We start from the raw sequence: 18,579 nt of genomic DNA, 5'->3' as shown, positions 1-18,579 counted from the left end.
CTCGAAGAATATTGACATTAGAGAAAATAGACAAAGGAAAAAAAGTGTCGTTTTGAAATTCCGCTCCAAATAAAAGTGGTCCGAAATTTGCAATGTGCATTATTGTTGCTGCAATAAGTATAGACCGATAAAAAAATTCGTGAAAAAAGATGTTTTTTTTTCATAAATTTATTTCGGACCTTGACTTTAGAATAGCCATATGAAAAGTATGGTTCTGAGTACTTCATGATATGGTAGTATTGCAGAAATTTTTTAATCGAAATCGGCCAGGTAGATTTTGCACAATTAATTAAGAAAATACAGGATTATACTCGAAACAAGTATAAATGAATATTTTAAGTTGCTCCGCTTGAACAATGTTTTTTTAAAGGGTTTCTGTCAGAGATTGAGCGTAAACTGCTATTTACGGTAAGGTACAAAAAACAAAAACAGGGAAACTAATTTTACAATTCAAACTTTTTAATAGTTTACTATGGACAATAATTAAAAAATGGGTGTTATATTTTTATGTTCCATTATTTCTTTGCTGCATTTAGGATAAAAGTAGATTTAAATTTTGACAGATAAATCTAATCCAATACTAACAAAAAATTGCTTTAAATCCTAAGCCATTGTACAGTCGGAGTGAGTTAGGAGCATTTCTTAAAAGAATTTCGGACCAGTTTAGAACAGGAGAAGTTTTTCGGAACAGGTTTTTTTTTTGAAGCCGGAAGCACTTGCACCTGTTCCTACAAAAATGCTGATCCAGCAATAACATTTAAAATACAAAACATGCTTTAAGGTTATATTTCACACATAGTCAAAACTTAACTACGATAAATCCACTATTTAGTTGATTTGTTCTCTCCAGTGGAAAATTGAAATTGTTACTTTAATTTAAATTCAGGAAATATTAAGTGTGAAACAAATGTCATTTCATTTTCCTCAAATGTCTAATTAATCCTTTTCCGCACCTTGCTTTGTGAAATTTCAAATGGAGGAAGGCACACTTCTTCATATTCACATTTAGGAAATATATCCATTTGGGGATTGATCATAAAATACACTTACCACCGCTACAGGTACAGCTAAGGAGCTAGTTTTGTGCTAGCGTGATGTATCTAGCTTACGTTTCAAAACGGATTGTACTGGTTAATGACAAATAACAATTCTTATGGGATTTGGAATAAAACTAGCCTCCAGAAAACAATACATAATATATAATGCAGCTCGCTTCAAAGATAATAACAAGTTCACCAATACTTTTTTTTTAAGAAATCATTTAGAATGCTCGATCGTGATTTTTGAACAACCAAGCTGCATTACATACAGAATATCGACAGTTACAACTACTATACGGACACACTGATTGTAGGATTCTACAAACTTTCGACTGTTGATAATTGTAGAGGACATGATGCTATGAAATAAAGGATAATCTTGTCTTCGGTTTCACTTGTGCCTAACTTATTTTATACAAAGTCATTCATAAACAATGATGCAACGCTCAGCTGTGGATAGAATTAGTGAACATATTTTATAGCAAGTTTAAAAAGCTGATACCGAAAAAATGCATGGTGTAAAATTTTAAATTACTTCGTTATAAATGAATTTTTGAAATTACCTTGTGAAAGTTGATGGCAGGGGGTTATTGGAAGAGGGAAATCATAATATCAACTCTGAACGACCTAGGATGCTATAAAGGGTATGACGTTAAGTTGGGGGTCAGTTTTTTAGGGATAATATTGTGTTCTCCTGAATACGAATATGAAATTCTTTTCTTTTTTAATCAAATAAATAGTCGTGTTATAGTTAGTTTTTTAAAATGCACTTTAAAACTTGTACGTCGCCACTGTAATCACGTATTACAAATTGTAGGCAACCTACAGTGCACGTGAGGGGAGATAGTGCAGGTCAACGGTAACGAAGCGAAGGGCGTCAGTTGTTGTTCCGCATTTGGAGAGAGAGATGGACGTCATCTTCTGTGGCCGATGCATATACAGAAGACTCAGTAAGCAAGAAAAGCTGAAGAATCAAAGAAAATTCACAGTGTTGGAATAGAAAATTCTTACACTTCTACTTCCGCAGGTCTATTACATGACTACTATTATTTTATCTACATTTGCGGTAAAAATGCTGCTTTATATGTTAATTTGGCATGTCTGACACATTTTAAAAATAATGCTAGAAAGGTAGGCAAGTCCGCTGACGCGGACTTGACCTTTCTCTCGGGCTCGAGCACTCACTGTCGTTCTCTGTGGCTTGGTAAATAATAATAATCATTTTCCGAAAAAAAAGAAAGAAAAAATGCCACCCGCTCGCGATTCGAAACCCGAGCCTTCGGCTTCGCAGTCGTGAGTTTACAAAATGAGCTACGGTGATCTAACGATGGGTGGAGCCTGCACGAGCTATTTGAAACCTTGGTTCTCGGCAAATGTAAACGGAAAATTAAAAATGTTCAAATCAAGTTTTATCGCAAAAGTTGCATCTCTAAAAGATCGGCAGCGGTGCATAACGGCAATACAACGACTCACCGTGGCCCATCGCACGGGAAAACGTGTCAAATGACAAAGTTTATTTTGACGTTTGTCTCCATCTCTGTTTAAATATCGGATATACTTAGGGTATCTCTTTCCCACCGAAAAAAGTCAGTTTTTGGCGAGGAGTCTTCTTAAAGTGGAAATTTCACATAGAAGGCGCTAACAGATCGCCTTCAAAATACGACGTTGGGATAAAGGAAGGACCGCGGCTCGCAAAGAAAGCCTTTGATAATACCGTACGCCTCTTTTTGCAGCCGAGTGTGGGAGCGAGAGTAACCTACAGCTTTTAATATATATAGAATGGATCGATGGATAAATGGATAATATTGACTTCTAGTATCCACAGTAAAGTGTTATACCATTACTTAAGAATCACTATGTACATGTATATAACTTTTTTTAATTGTAGATCGAAAAAATTCCAGAAAAAATGAACATCTAACAACAGGATTATTCAAAAATTAATTACTATATTGGGGGGAAACGTGGATAGATAGTATTTGCCAATATTAACGATCGATAAAAATTAACTAATCGTTGTTCAAAACTATAACAAATTTTAAAAAATATTCACAATAAATTGAGGACATCCAACGTTTCTCTCCATTTTTCAGCAACATCATCATGTCCCCTAATAATCACACATTTAACAGATCTCGCCAAGATTATAACACTTGTTAACACTTGACACCGAACAGGGAAGTAGAGAAAACAGAACAATGTTAAATTACGCCTGGTAAAAAGTGTTGCAGATGCGATACTTACGTGATGGTATCTTCTTAAAGACGGTCTGCGACATGAACTTCTGGAATCTCTGGGCATAAAAGCTCGGCCTATGCACCGAGACAGTGTCCTGGAAAAGAAAAAAAGTAAAAATTAACGCTTGACGGTACACGCCCCGTTTTTACTTACACCGTCGTGGATCATGGATTTCCACGTGTGCTCCAATTTTTTCTTTAGCCGGTAACTCTGCAAGATGTCGATAATACCGATGAAAAGTAGTAGACGTTCGCCTTTTGCGTTTCTGGCCGGAATTCCACCAGGACTGTAATAATATTCGTACAATTGGTTCACGTTACATTCAGTATTTATTTTTATTTAATATAATAGACCAGGGCGGATCTATTTTGAGGTGGATGTGAGAGGGGGCAACCAAATTTTTGCTGGAATACCTTCAGTACAACTCACATAATAAAAGTGTAGATCCCTAGATTTGGGCGAGGTCCGGAACATTTTCAAAATTGTAAAAATGTTTAAAAAATACCTATTTTATCTGAGTTTTTTACTTATATCTTGGAACCTATACATTTGGGAAGAACATTGAAGAGGAAAAAAGTTTAAGAATTGAATTTTGCACAATATACTGTAAGTTAAAAATGTTTAAAAGGACCCCGCACAAAATATATGGAAAATGGTCTTTCGGTAAATCGTGTTGAACAAAAGTCTCATTGACAGCAATGGCTTGAAATATACGAAAAAAGGTATTTCGTTGAATCTTGCTAAACACAGGTCAACATTTGATCCACAATGAAACACCCAAAGCGGTCTGGTCCTTATAGGGTTCTTGGGATCGTAGATTACGATGAATAGGTCAGTTAAGCTCCGTCACATCAGTTTCAAGGTAATTTCAAGGTCATTTGAAGTCAAGTAGAGAAATAACCATCGAAAAAATCTGGAAAAATTCATACATATGTTTTCGAGGTCCCTAATCACGAAACCGTAGTCCGTTTTACCCCGCAGCGACTCCCAGGGGTCATTTAAGGTCATGCCAAGGTCATTTTGAAGGTCAAGTAGAGAACTGATCGTCGAAAAAATCTGGAAAAATTCACAAATATGTTTCCGAGGTCACCGGAGGTGATCGTCGGCCATATTGGATCCGCCATCTTGGATTTGGAAACTATGAAAATCTAACTTCATACTCGCGATCAGACCCTGAAAACCCCCGAGTAAAAAAATTCAGACAAAGACATTGAGTAGAAGAATGCATGACTGACCGTCGGCCATATTGGATCCGCCATCTTGGATTTGGAAACTATGAAAATCTAACTTCATATTCGCGATCGGCGACCCAGGAAACGACCGAGTAAAAAAATTTAGACAAAACCATTGAGTAGAAGAATGCATGACTGACCGTCGGCCATATTGGATACGCCATCTTGGATTTGAAAATTATGAAAAACATATTTTTCAACTACAACTACAAACTAAATTGCAAATTGATAAATGTAATCTAATTGTTTAAAAATAAAAAAGAGTGAACTTTAAAAATTTACTGCGGCCGTTTTAATCAACCGATTTCAATTTTTCAAAAACCATCTGAAAGGTTGAACGGTCTTTTCTATGTGTAAAAATTTCAAATATCTACATGCTTTATTTGAGGCTGTGCAAATTTTGAGAATTAGAAAAAAAATTTTTCAAAATTTTTTTAAAAAAATTATTTTGCGAAAACTCGAACTGATTTTAATGAAATTTGGTGTGTTGTCTTATTATACTCTAATGTTTTTTTTACCAAAATTAGAATGCCCTCAGAGCAATTAAAGTATTTTAAAAAAATTATCCAAAAAACTTGATTATTTGCTTTTTTTCATCAATTATTGCTGTTTTGCAATATCAGTAATAAATTTACACATTTTTAACATCTTTCTACTTGGTGTCAATGAGACTTTTGTTCAACAAGATTTACCGAAAGACCATTTTCCATATATTTTGTGCGGGGTCCTTTAAACATTCTTAACTTACATTATATTGTGCAAAATTCAATTCTAAAACTTTTTTTCCTCTTCAATGTTCCTCCAAAATGCATAGGTTCCAATATATGTATAAGTAAAAAAACAAGATAAAATTGGTATTTTTAAAATATTTTTTAAACATTTTTGCAATTTTGAAAATATTCCGGACCTCGCCCAGATCTAGGGATCTACACTTTTATTATGTGAGTTGTACTGAAGGTATTCCAGCAAAAAAAACATTCAAGAAGTGGGATATTTCAACGATCCGCCCTGGTCTATAAGCGCTAGATAAAACAAGCATAATAAAATAAAGTAATAAAACTATATTATTCAAATAAAATTATGTACTTAAAAATTACATGAAAACAAACGACTAAGAAAGCGAAAGAAACAAAAAAAATCTTAATAAGAAATATTATTGGCCATGGATGTACATGGATAAATAAAAATTTGTAAATTGTTTTGTGCACAGACATTTAATTCCTCCTTTTTACATATACACAGAAAGGGGCGCAAGACAAGAACGTAATCCAATAAGTCATTGACATTATACTGGACGCTCAACAGATAGTTACTTTTAAATGTTATTAAGAAAATGGTATTGTGTTTGTATGTATATGACTTACGGTGTGTCGTCGTCCTCATCGATGGGCTCCGACTCTGCCTGGATGCTCTCCATGGCGGTGGAGTGCGCCACTAGCCTCTGCCGGTTTATAGACCTGCTGCGGTTCAGTGCTGCTGCGCCCACTCTGTCTTCTCTTTCTCTCTCCCTTTCCTCTTGCACCATGGCGGCGCTCATGTCGCCCGCCTCTCCGTCTTCAGGAGCCTCCTCTAACGTCGTCTGAGATTTCTTCTGCTTCAAAATATAAACATATAAACTACTAAGTTGTGGAATCGTTGATCTACGTACCATCCTTTCCCTTTGCGCCTGATCCAAATTGTGTATGGCCAAGAGTAAACTGTAATCCATAATTTTGAAGCTTTCTAGCACTCTACAGTCCCGCTGTATTGTTTTTACTAGAGCATTGTAAGTGTCCGCCTCCATAAGAATGCCCTCTGGGTGGTGTTCCATGAAGTCGAGATCTTTGTAAGTGGGTGACCTCTTTTGCCGCTCTGCTTTCGAGGCCTTTAAAATGCGGGGATTTAGTACATAGAGAGAATAAGTAAGAGCAAGTTACCTTTCTTTTGTATGTGCTCCCTTTAAGGTCATACTTTTGGTGCATCACAACGTTACTAGGTAATAAATTATTCATAATGACCAGTCTTACGTTTTTACTATTACACTGATAACAGTACAGTCCAAAGAATTTCGGAAGTAACGTCCTAGGGTTTTGATTTAAATTCATATAATAACCTGCAATGACAACACAGTCAGTACATCGCAATACTAGGGTTCCAAAATTGTAGGCAACGCCTCATTTTCAACATGCAAATATGTACGACGGATAAATGTTGTTTATCATACAATGTTCTCGATCTGTTATATTCGCTTGTTTACAACTACCCCAAATATTAACAGATTGGCTACTAACACTCGCATGAGATTTGAAAATAATGAAACGTTTTCCCATTCGCACGCATATGACACGATAGGAAACGCCTAAGCTGGAAACTGACAAATCGAGAAATGCACGCGCAGGCTGAACATATCGATAAACTATGCAAAATGAACGGCACATTACAATTTTCATGCAGAGAAAACAGAAAATGTTGGAATAGAGAATACACAAAATATCGGAAGAATAAGGATGGGATATTCTGTTGCTTACCTGGTAAGAGTTTTTGTAAAAACTCGCCCTCCTTATGTTGCACTGTCTTTATTATGAATTCATCATCAGCTGTGACATAAAATATCGAACCGCTCGCACCCGGATTTGAGAGTTCCCTTAAACGAGAATTACACATGGACATCTAAAAAATAAAATCATATCAATTTTTGACAGGTGTAAATTTAATTTAACTTACCAAAAAATCATCTGGCTGGATGCCGAACAAATCTCGGAAGTACCTAAAAGCTATTGGAGCGTAATTCTTAAACTTAAATTCGGAAAAGTGATGCGCGGGCGTATGGTTCGAACCCTCGCTCGGAAAATTCGTCGTTTCTACCGTCATAAAGTCCTGCATCAGTAAATCTCGCTCAGGTTTCGACGCTAAACCACCAACAGCATGCTGAATGCCTGAAAAATGCATATAATCAGAAACTGAAGCATCTAATGAACCATTTTCAAAATTTTCAAGTTTGCTCTAAATTGCTAGTAGATATTTATTGTTTGCAATGCTGTTTTTATTAACTCGAGAGAAATTTTGAAAAAAAAAAAATTGATTTTTCACTTATTATAAAAATTAATTTAAAAAAATATGCTAAATGAACCTATGGTCTATTTTGTGATGTTAATGATGACTGATGTCGATAATAAGTGTGGGCCTGTGCAAACGAATTTTATGTCTCATAAGGGCGAAATTGTTGAAATTTATAGCTGTTTTACATTGACAATTTATTCATGAATAAATTGACGAAGTTCTTCATGAACTAATTCACGAATTTATTGGTAAACAGTGTGGTTTTATACTGCTACAGACTTTGTCAAGTTTTTTGACACATGAATCAGCTCTACCAACAAATCAAAGATGCAAATAAATTTCAAAAATGTCACCTTTCCACTCATAATTGTAGTGATACAACAGCGGTACGTTTTGACACATATTATATAAATATTAGTTTTTGTAAGTAACAAATCAGTAGAAACAATGCAAAACTAGTACGACGCCACACAATTATTTACATATTCCAATAACATAACCTCATTACTCATCTGAGTCTGGAAATCTGTTGGGTTGGTACATCTGAACTTCACGAAGAAATTGACGAAAATTAGGACATGCTCTAATTCGTCAAGAACTTGATGAATAAATTCATGAAGTGATTTGACAGCATATTTGGTGCATTACATTTATCCAATTTTTGATGAAGCGACTTTATGAATTAATTGATCAATAAATTGTCAATGTAAAACAGCTATTACATCAAGCATACCCACACAATGCTCAATAGCCAGAACTGTTTTTTAGCTTCTTTAAAAAATTCATCTGCAATATTTCAATAAGTATTGTATAAGTTTTAATTCTGCAAATGGTGGCATGTAAGTATAGATACCAAAACGTTAAAAATCAAAACAAAAATCAAGGGAAATTAGAATTGTTTTTAACAAGATCCACAAACCAGACCTACAAATTTTTGGTCCCTTGACGATCCAAAACCAGACGCACCATCCTTCTTATCTGTTTAATTATGTATTTCGAAAACTATCTCTACATTATAATTATTATTACTGTTTCTAGTTCATTCAAATTTCAATGATGACGTTTGTTTTGATCTTGTTAACTGGTGTTAATTGATATTCCCAGTAGAGAGCACTCTGATTACGTATAAAAAATAATAATCAGACTTTCGTTTTATATATAAAAATAGTGGCTGTGAAAAACAAAGCCACTCATGGAAGTTTCAAAACAAATTACTGTGAAGGTTAATAATATGTATTAGTTTATAGACAACTTCATTGTACTATGATAAAAACAATAGATTACTCAACAAATTAGGTATAGTTTGTCGTAAATCGATATTTTACCCATGTTTCCTAAATATATTTCAATATTTTTAAATAACTTGTAAAAATACATAATACCTATTTAGTTTCAAGTTACAGAGTGCAGAAAATGTGGAAAATTTTACTATTAGGCTATCAGTATATCAGCGAAAAGGTTGGTGTGTTTATTTAATAACCTGTTTTGCACCTGCACTTGACTTTATCATCAACAAGGTTAAAAACATAAAACAGAAATCGTGAAGTATTTGGAAAGTGAATCATAATAACATTAATAACTAAATCATCAACGCTTCAAGGAACCGACGTCGTTCACGATCGACAGAGCTTGGATATTTTGAAACAATGCTTGAGAATCATGTTTTATTATTATAGCGCTGTGACTTGAAATGCCAAGGATGAAATAATGAATTTCAAAACAACTTTTAAAAGTATGTATCGGGAAACAAAATATTATGTGAAAAAGACAGACAAATGGACTTCTAAAATAAGGAAATCGGATTTACGTTTTATCAAATTCCACGTGAAAAGCATTGCTCATATTTTTGAACGTTACTCACGACTTCGCTTAAATGATTAATAGTTTTAGATCTCATTGTCGGTGTAATAGAAAAATTGATAAAAAGGAATTAATTTACATGTTTAGTTCCTTTTGAAGCAATAAAGGTATAAGATGTGCAAAACCATACTTATAGCATTAACTTGAACGTCACCTGTTACGTGGGTGTTGTACAATAATGAAAACGTAATATTGACAGTTGGTAGAAGGAAGCGCAAAAACAAACGCTTAGGTGGGAAATTCTGGAAGGAAGCCCAAATAGTGGAAGAGAGAAGTGTGGAGATGGGAGTAAGACGATCGGCGGGCAGTGAGCCAAAATAGTGAAAAATCAAAGTGTTTAACCCGTATTAATTAGCAGGTAATTATTCTCTAAGTACTTTCTTGTTAATTGTTCTATGTAATCTTATGACTGTGATGGTTATAGATGTTTAATGATAACAATTCTTCTCTGTACGTCTAGCCTCCATTGCTTTATGTTCAAGGGCATATATTTTTCTAAGGTAAAATTGTTACAATTATTATTAACGATTGCTCATTATTTATTACATGTTAAAATATATATTGTCGTGACTGCCCAGATATTGCAATAATAACTCCTTTGTATCACATCTAACTTGTTTTTATCATGATTACATTGTTCGAAAAACAAATAATAAAGCGTTTCTTGTGCTCGCTTTATGTCATACGCATATAAGAGCCTTGTTGAATTTACTAACATTTTCGCCCGTGAGCAATGAATCTGTAAAAAGAATAATTAAAAACAAGAGAGAATTGCTAAAATAATCTTCCGAAATCTCAACTCATAGCTGGATTGCTTCCCGTATGGGACTCTAGTACCTTCCGGCCCTACGGGCTAACTAACACCAAACCTCTTCAGTTTTACTTGGAAGTGTGTATGTCTAATTCGAGTGAGTGACATTTAGTGAGAAATTAAATAAGTCGGGTGTTATTTATTATTAGCAAAGGATCTCAATTTATGCATTTTGTTATCGATTGTTTTGTCTTTACATTTGGGTAGTTAGAGCAACGATCGTGGGTTTCTCTGCCATGCTCTTTCCCCACAGAAGCTCTAGGTGAGCCTGGCACTCTCATTTTATGTTAAATGGTTGTTAATGTTTTNTATTTATATTTGGGTAGTTAGAGCAACGATCGTGGGTTTCTCTGCCATGCTCTTTCCCCACAGAAGCTCTAGGTGAGCCTGGCACTCTCATTTTATGTTAAATGGTTGCTAATGTTTTTGTTTTTCTTGCTGTGTCACATGTTTAATTTGAAGACTGTTGTACAAAAAAAATAAAGTTAGATCTGCTTTTGTTTTATAAAATTAAACCATAGTTCCCCTCTTTAAAGTTAGTAACCAGCGTCTTTCGGTCAATTAGAAATAGATGTATACAACGTAGGTATGCCTTATGACATGACGATCCGAACCCGGGGTTGTTATACTACAAAGAGGTCTTCAAAACTTTCATAGTAACAATGAATTTTGAACTTTATGAAAGCATTATCATTAGATATATAGGATAAGAGAGTCCATCTGATCGTTGACATTGACCATTGCCCACCGTTTTAGGGGAAGTTAGGCCGTCTGCGGCGAGCCCTAGATCCTGACGGCCTGTAAACGTCAAAATTTGTGGGTGAGCGTCAGCTCTTACTTTGACTTATCTGATAGCGTAGATTATAAAATCAATGGCAGGATATGGGAATGTGGAAGGTCTGACTGCTGGAAACAGTTTTGGATTGCTCTAGGAACAAAACTAATTTCACATGCAAAAAAAGGTGTGGCGAGACTCATACAATTACCCCTGAAGATGCCTGCACTTCGTGAAACGTTTCGAAGCATTGGATACTGGATGCGACCATTTACAGAGACCACTTCGGAATCTCAGATTTCCAGCGGTGACCAGGCATATAGGCCTCGATATAACAACCCGAAAAACCATCCTACTTTAAATATCACCACGGGCTGTGAAAGCTTTAAAATCGCAACCATTTTTTCGCTTAGAATGAAACGCCCCGTACATGTTTACCAGTTTGACTGACTATGATCAATTAAAATTGTGCTCAATATTTAATTCCATGTTCGGCATAATCCCCAATTCGTCTTTGTCATGAAGCTAGGATTACAAGTAAGCGCAGCTAATATGACATCGACACCTAACACTATCAATTGTTCCTATTTTAAGACGGACTGTTGATAATCCCAATGCTGAAAAGCTTTTCCATTTGAATATTAATGGAACGTTCGATAAGCGGACACAAAACACGTGTTTTTAACCAAAGTATATAAATAGGAATAAGCTTCTTGTTGATAATTCAAAACGACGAGGTGTATACAAGTCGTATTTTTGCTTTGGTTTGATATCAATTTCACAGCGCTTGCTGGAAACGACTTAATGTTATAAAAGGCTGTGGCCATTTTGCATCGTAATTTTAAATATTTCACGATGTTATTTTACAGAAAGATGTACGATGGTCATATGTATATTTTTCCTTATCAGTGGCAGGAAACCCAGTAAGATACCACTATCATGTAATTGTTCAGTTTAAAAAAAGTGAATGTTATTAACAATTAATTATCAACTCACCAACTTCTACTTTTCGGAGCAGTTCCGACTTTGTGTACAAGAAAGTAACGCAAGACATTTTGCAACCTCAACCATCTACCCGAACGCCACGACTGACAGTTAATTATCTAGGAGCACATATTTCGAATTGTTTTCGGTAAAATCATGAGTAGAAATTGTAATCTGATAAGATAATGGCTGGCTGTGGGTTAAGGCTGCGGAAAGTGCTGATATCTGGAGAAGGAACTCTAATATACAGGGTGTTAAAAAAAGAGTGTAAAATATTTCAGGAGGTAATAGTATGAACCAAAATAAGCAGAAAAGTCTTAATAAACATGGGTCCGCAAAGTAACGGTTGCGGAGATATGGACCACTATTCGTTTTTCAAACATTTTATTTTATTAGGAATAAACCGACAAAGGAAGCTTTTAACAAACAAAAAACAAAGTTACAGAAGATGTTCAAAGTGCCCTCCGTCCATTTCCAAGCAGGCACGACATCTTCGTCTCAACGATATTCGAACTCTTTCGAAAACACCCTCCTTGGTTTGGATTTCTTGACACTTTTGATTAATCCGTAGCTGCAGCTCTTCCAGGCTATTTACAGGAGTACCATACACTAATGTCTTCAAATATCCCCAAACAAAGAAATCTAGAGGGTTCAGATCAGGCGATCTTGGAGGCCATAAAACAGGTCCGGCCCTTCCTACCCATCTATGTGGAAAAGTTTGGTGTAAATGCTCTCTAACGGCCATGGAAAAATGAGCTGGAGCACCATCATGCTGGAACCACATTTGTTGCCTCTGATTCAAAGGAATGTCTTCCAAAAACTCATACAGTGTGTTCTGCAGAAAGTTGAGGTAAGCAGCGCCTGTTAATCGGTTTGGTAAAACAACAGGACCTAGAAACCTGTCACCTACAATACCCATCCAAATGTTTAATGAAAAACGTGCCTGATGTCCAGATTCTATTAGAGCATGAGGATTTTCGTCGGCCCAAATATGCGTATTGTGAAAATTAAACACTCCATTTCTTGTGAACCCGGCCTCATCAGTAAAAAGAATGTTTGCAAGAAAACGAGGGTCTTCAGCATCATGACGTAGAAACCAGCGGCAAAAAACCAAACGTGCTTGATGATCATTTATTGGATTTAAGGCCTGTACTCGTTGCACATGGTATGGATAAAGCAGTTGCTCGTGAAGGATTCTCCAAACAAGAGGACCACTAATTCCTACCTCGGCTGATATTCTCCGCACACTCGTACCTGGATTCTGCTCTACCAGTGCTAGAATTTCTTCTTCTGCTCTAGGAGTGGATACCGACCTTGGTCTTCCGGATAAATGGCACTGTTTGCTCAAGGAACCGGTATCACGCAATCTTTGGTGAATTCTTCCAAACATGCGTTGTGAAGGAATCTGGCGATTTGGATAAGCGTCAACATAAAGACGTCGCGCTTCGGTGGCGTTCCCATTAGCACGACCATACATGAAATGCATGTCTGTTAATTCTGCGTTAGAGTAACCAGCCATAGCGAAAGAAAACTTGTGCACTGAGAACAACTGTCAAATACGTACTGTTTATTTCACTAAACATCAACCAACTATTATAAGAAAATACACAACGGTTTTGCAAAATAAAAAGAGGGGCTAAAAACCATAAAACATTCCATATCTCCGCAACCGTTACTTTGCGGACCTATGTTTATTGAGACTTTTCTGCTTATTTTGGTTCATACTATTACCTCCTTAAATATTTTACACTCTTTAACACCCTGTATATCTCACCAAGTTTCCAAAATTTGAATTGGATGATGGCGAACCTAGATTTTTCTCTTATCTCTTGCAACGCCGATAAGGGATAAGATTACCTTTATGAGACCTATTACGGTAATATTTAAGAAATCTTCAAATTTCACTTACTAAGTTGGATCAGCTGAACAAAATGTAGAGGAAATTTAAAATATCAAGTTTATTTGCCACAATGAATAGATTCGAATATGCAGACCTAGAAAATACAGAACAGGAAACCGGAAATAGTCAGAATCGCAATAAACTTTCGGAAGAGTAGTGAAATGTCTCCAAAATATTTCCAAGAATTTAATCGCGCTGGTGTACGGAATTTTTGGCTCAAAAAATCATTCCATCTAGAAACTTGTTAGATTAAGCACTTTTCCATTCTTTTAGTTTGCACTACAACTGTTAGTGATCTCTAACTGACTGTCATATAGATTGTGTTCAACTTATTTTTGATAAAACTAAACAAATTCAAAACTAAGACTGATTATATGCCAAAGTAAATTAAGAGTAGTCTGGACAATTTTTCAATAACATGAAGAGAATGCATTAGTCAGTAAAAGAATTGCACTGCAAACACTCGATCAGTTGATTATATGGGCTGATGCAGGATCGGCAAGAGTTCCGCGAAATAATTCTCGATCAATTTTTTGGAACACATGACTTGACAACAGGTTATTTAATGACGTTTCCTACATGAAAACACTTATTTCAAAACACTCTGTAGCGGACACTATCTTCGTAAAGAAGCTATGCAAATATAATGACTGTCTGTTCGTGTTCACCTAATGCAAAGTACGATTTAAACTGCACTAATCATACGGTAGAGCTGTAAAATACGTTGATGAATAGCATTAATGATTAAACTGATGTTATTAATTTATAATTACCGCGCCAGATGCCTTAGAACCTGAACTAGTGACTCATTAAGTTCAGTCATTAAACATAATTTCATTTATGATTAGCTACGCTATACATAGTGTTTAAAAACATTTATACAACATGTTAGAAATTTTAATATGTTTTCGCTGGCGCGTACCTTCAAAAATGATTATTTATTCTCTTCGAAGTACTCTTATATTTTTATAGTGTTTTATTTATAGAAATTTTATGGTTGCTGCTCACTGTTCAATGGATTGTAACACAAAATAACAAAATTTTCCAGGAACACCAAACAAGTTAGCATCATTTAGAGACAGCTAAAAAGTTTCTTTCCGTCACTAGCAGATAGCGATTTGTTGGTTAGTGTCAATATCAACTTCTTCCGATATTACTCGTACAAGGAAAACTTATTATATTGTGTCTTATGTATTATGAGAGTACATAGAATCCGTATATTCAGAATACGTCTTTCTATGATAGTTCGTGGGTATTACGTTGAATAAGATATGTATCGCCTTTGTTAAATAGAACACATCGATCGGATTCTTGAAAGAGCGACAACGTTAGCATTCAGTAGTTGAATGTGCAAATGGTACAATTGAATTTCTTTAATTCTTTCCATGTTCCTTCATTCTGTTGAAGTTGTTCTACGTCAACATTCTACTTTGAAACTAATATATTCAATGCTTTAACAAATTTGGCAATATGACAAAAATAATTGATTTCCTTAAAATTATCCACTTGGTGGTTTTATGTTGAAACTCAAAGGTTATAAGAACATTTTGATAACTAGAAATTAAATATCTCAATTTCTAATCACATTAATTTGTAAATAGATATTTTATTATAAGATTATTGCTATTGGCAACACTGGTACAACTAAATTAGTGAACATTCTAGAAGATTATGCTTTCGATATGAAGAGGGGAAATTGTGAAAATTATGCAGTATAATTAAAACAATGCGGAACCAAAGCAAAACAGTTACAAGAAAAATGAAAAATATGAACGGTTCCAAAAAATTGGCAAATAATAAATGGTTAATTACAAATCCGGGCTATCTTCAAATATACCCTGTCCGCCAGTACAAGAAATTAATAAAAAAAAAAAGATACAATCACGTTAAGACCGACACATATTGTTTTTATTCCAAATCCAAACTGGGAGGAAACAAATTCAATAACCAATCATTATGCAAGAGCTACTGCTGTGCTAAATTTGGCCAACAAGGGGATGGGAGAACAACTTAAAATTACAGGAGACAGTAACAACCAATCAATCTACCCTTACTTATATTTGGATGTGGAGCATCATAGGGAAATTATTGAAACATAAGAAAGACTGTATCTATATAATATCAGTTTGTTTAATCATGACCAAAATACAAAAGAACACGAAAAGAGAAAATAGTGACGTGCAAACCATCAATTCAAACCAACCCACAATTGTTTATAATAACTGTCTTTTTAATGTTACTGATAAATACAATTTTTGTGTTAATACCATTTTGTTTATTGTGCGAATTATTTTATGTAACATTAATAGCAGTTAAAAAATAATAATAAAGAAAAGTTACTAACTTTATTTATACAAAATAACAAAACGTAAGGCTTAGTATTTTTCTCCATATAAGTAACTTAAATAAAGCTGGAATCATATATTAAGAGTTTAGGGAAAAAAACAAATTACATTGTAACTTCTACTAAATAGAATTTTGGAGGAAAATAATGTCAGTATGTCATAAATATCATCTCAAGTGACAGAAAAATATTCGTGCAATTTCGTCTAGAGTAACGACAAAGAGAAAAATTTACAGAATTTTTTTATTGCCATGATAAAGTTTAGAATATCTTTTGATTGGCTACAAAATAGAGCTGTGAAATTTTAACAACGAAATATAGATTGCAAAAGAACAAATTAAATAATATAACAACATTAAATAATACTCTACATTTCAATTATTAACCAACTTTTTTATGCATTTTCCAACCCGTTTATTACTTTTCTTCTTTCTCGCCAAGTAATTTCGCCACATTTTTTCTAATTTTATTTTCTAAATCATCTCTAGTACAAAGCCTTTCGTTATAAATAATTTTCTTGATTGTGCACCAAAAATTAAATCAATTTGGGTTTCCTTTTGCCATAATCTATTGTACGATGTGGATATTTTCAATAAATGTGGAAATATTAGGAGCTTATCCAACTTTGGTAATTTTTATCCGTATCTAAAGCATTTTTAAAGATATTTTATTCAAATTTGGCACAAAGGGGTCTCTAATAGCTAATTAGAAAACAGTAGTACTAATTCCTAGATGAAAAAAAAAACCGCTTATATATTTTTTGAAAAGTACACCCCTTTTTTAATTATAAAACCGGACGCCTATGGCTCAAATTAATTTGGTTACAGCAGAGTAATCGCTTTACAGGTAATTGTTTCGTAGAGAAATGGCAAATCGCTTCAGTTTAAAATAACCGAGATATAAGGGTGCAACACAGTGTATACAGGGTGGTCCAAAAAACAGTGAACATACTTCTGTGTCAGGAAGAACGCCCGATACATTTTCCATCACAAAGTTCTGATTTATTTTCTGATGTTCTTCCTAAACCAGAAGTAGGTTCAAACTTTTTATCACATTTCTGACCTAGAGACTTACCCAATTGTATGGATCCCATGATCTGGGTGGTCTGAATCTTCTTGTAAGTGATCTCTCCCCCCACCCCGACCCTCCGGTGTCCGATCTTTCTCTCCCTCTCCTTCTCTCTCTCCGCCTTCGTTTTGGCCACATTTGATAGGGTTCTCTGCCCGACCTGGAAAATAGCACCACAGCTCTGTAGAAGGGTTGTTATTTATCAGCACATTATAGTCGAATGCAATGCATCATATCACTGAACAACTTGGTACCGCACACGCAACCGTTTAGACACTGGATAGTCTAATTAAACAAATCATTTGATTAAATATCATTCATACTGGTACAAAGAAGGGTCGGTACACGCAACTACATAAATAATTACGATGACGTAAAATGACTGGAGTCGTACTAATTATTTATACAAATCAGCCGACTGATAAGCGGCGCACTGTGATAAGGAGATGTCGGTTTAGCAGATCTTAACTCCTTTTTTTTGCTCGAACGCGCTTGATTTATGACGAAAATTAAATATTTAATATCTAATTTGGTGGATTATAATTCCTACGCGTGGGATCAAAGGTCCATCGATAGTTATATCATAACGAGAAAGAAAAATAGAAAAGGGGAAACCAAACGGATTTATCCGTTTACGATCCTGATCCGGATTTTCTTTGTTTGTTCACTTCGATTCTTAATTATATCTTTGTTAATCATCAAATATTGGGACGATAAAAAATCTAGAACTAATAATTTGGTTTTCCAAGGACATCCATCAGCACTAAGAGCATACGTTTATTTCTGGAGGATTTCTTATTTTATGACAGTATTTTCGTGATTATCACAGACATTGTGTATATTGAAATTACGTAGAACGTATAAGTAAACAATAGGGCGCTAATAGTTGACGTCACAATACTGGGCAAACAATGGTTCGATTATCTTACGAAAATATGACATTAGAGTTCAAATCCTTATGCAACTTAGTTGCTCCAGCAGAACAAATAACATGCCTCGCATTGTCTTGAGTATGCTAAAAAGATTTATACCAAGGACCTTGAAAAGTGAACATAAGGTGAAAGTCACTGTCCATACGCGACATATGTCCCAAATTGTTCAAGTGAAATCAAAGTAGATAAACGATTGTTTGGGTTAGTTGTACTGGTGTGCGCGAAAAAAAAAAGGTAAAGATTTAGAAGAGTAGTAAAATAAAATGGATACATCTAAAGATTCAATAATTCAGATTTAAAAAAAGGAAAGCCGGTTTTTTTCCGAAACAAAAAATTGAAAAAATTAAAAAGATGGA

General features: G+C 34.8%; 1 protein-coding gene across 10 annotated transcripts in view; it reads right to left on the bottom strand.

Moving 5' to 3' along the window:
• Window positions 1-18,579, bottom strand: part of LOC108907845 (phosphatidylinositol 4-phosphate 5-kinase type-1 alpha) — a 57,480-nt gene that overhangs the window by 18,669 nt on the left and 20,232 nt on the right. For 7 of the 10 annotated variants that reach the window (XM_023454066.1, XM_023454071.1, XM_023454065.1 and 4 more), the window contains 7 exons: window positions 17,298-17,451; window positions 7,214-7,425; window positions 7,018-7,159; window positions 6,427-6,602; window positions 5,875-6,374; window positions 3,432-3,564; window positions 3,285-3,372 (listed from right to left, as the gene is read on the bottom strand). In XM_023454066.1, the coding sequence (XP_023309834.1) occupies window positions 3,285-3,372; window positions 3,432-3,564; window positions 5,875-6,374; window positions 6,427-6,602; window positions 7,018-7,159; window positions 7,214-7,425; window positions 17,298-17,451 (1,405 nt within the window). The remainder of the gene's footprint in view (window positions 1-3,284; window positions 3,373-3,431; window positions 3,565-5,874; window positions 6,375-6,426; window positions 6,603-7,017; window positions 7,160-7,213; window positions 7,426-17,297; window positions 17,452-18,579) is intronic. The other 3 variants (XM_023454073.1, XM_023454069.1, XM_023454070.1) reach the window with 2 other exon arrangements.

This window comes from Anoplophora glabripennis, unplaced genomic scaffold (assembly GCF_000390285.2).
Source record: "Anoplophora glabripennis isolate ALB-LARVAE unplaced genomic scaffold, Agla_2.0 scaffold224, whole genome shotgun sequence".
Lineage (NCBI taxonomy): Eukaryota > Metazoa > Arthropoda > Insecta > Coleoptera > Cerambycidae > Anoplophora > Anoplophora glabripennis.
The sequence above is the reverse complement of the archived record's forward strand: the minus strand, read 5'-3'. Positions and strand labels throughout refer to the sequence as shown.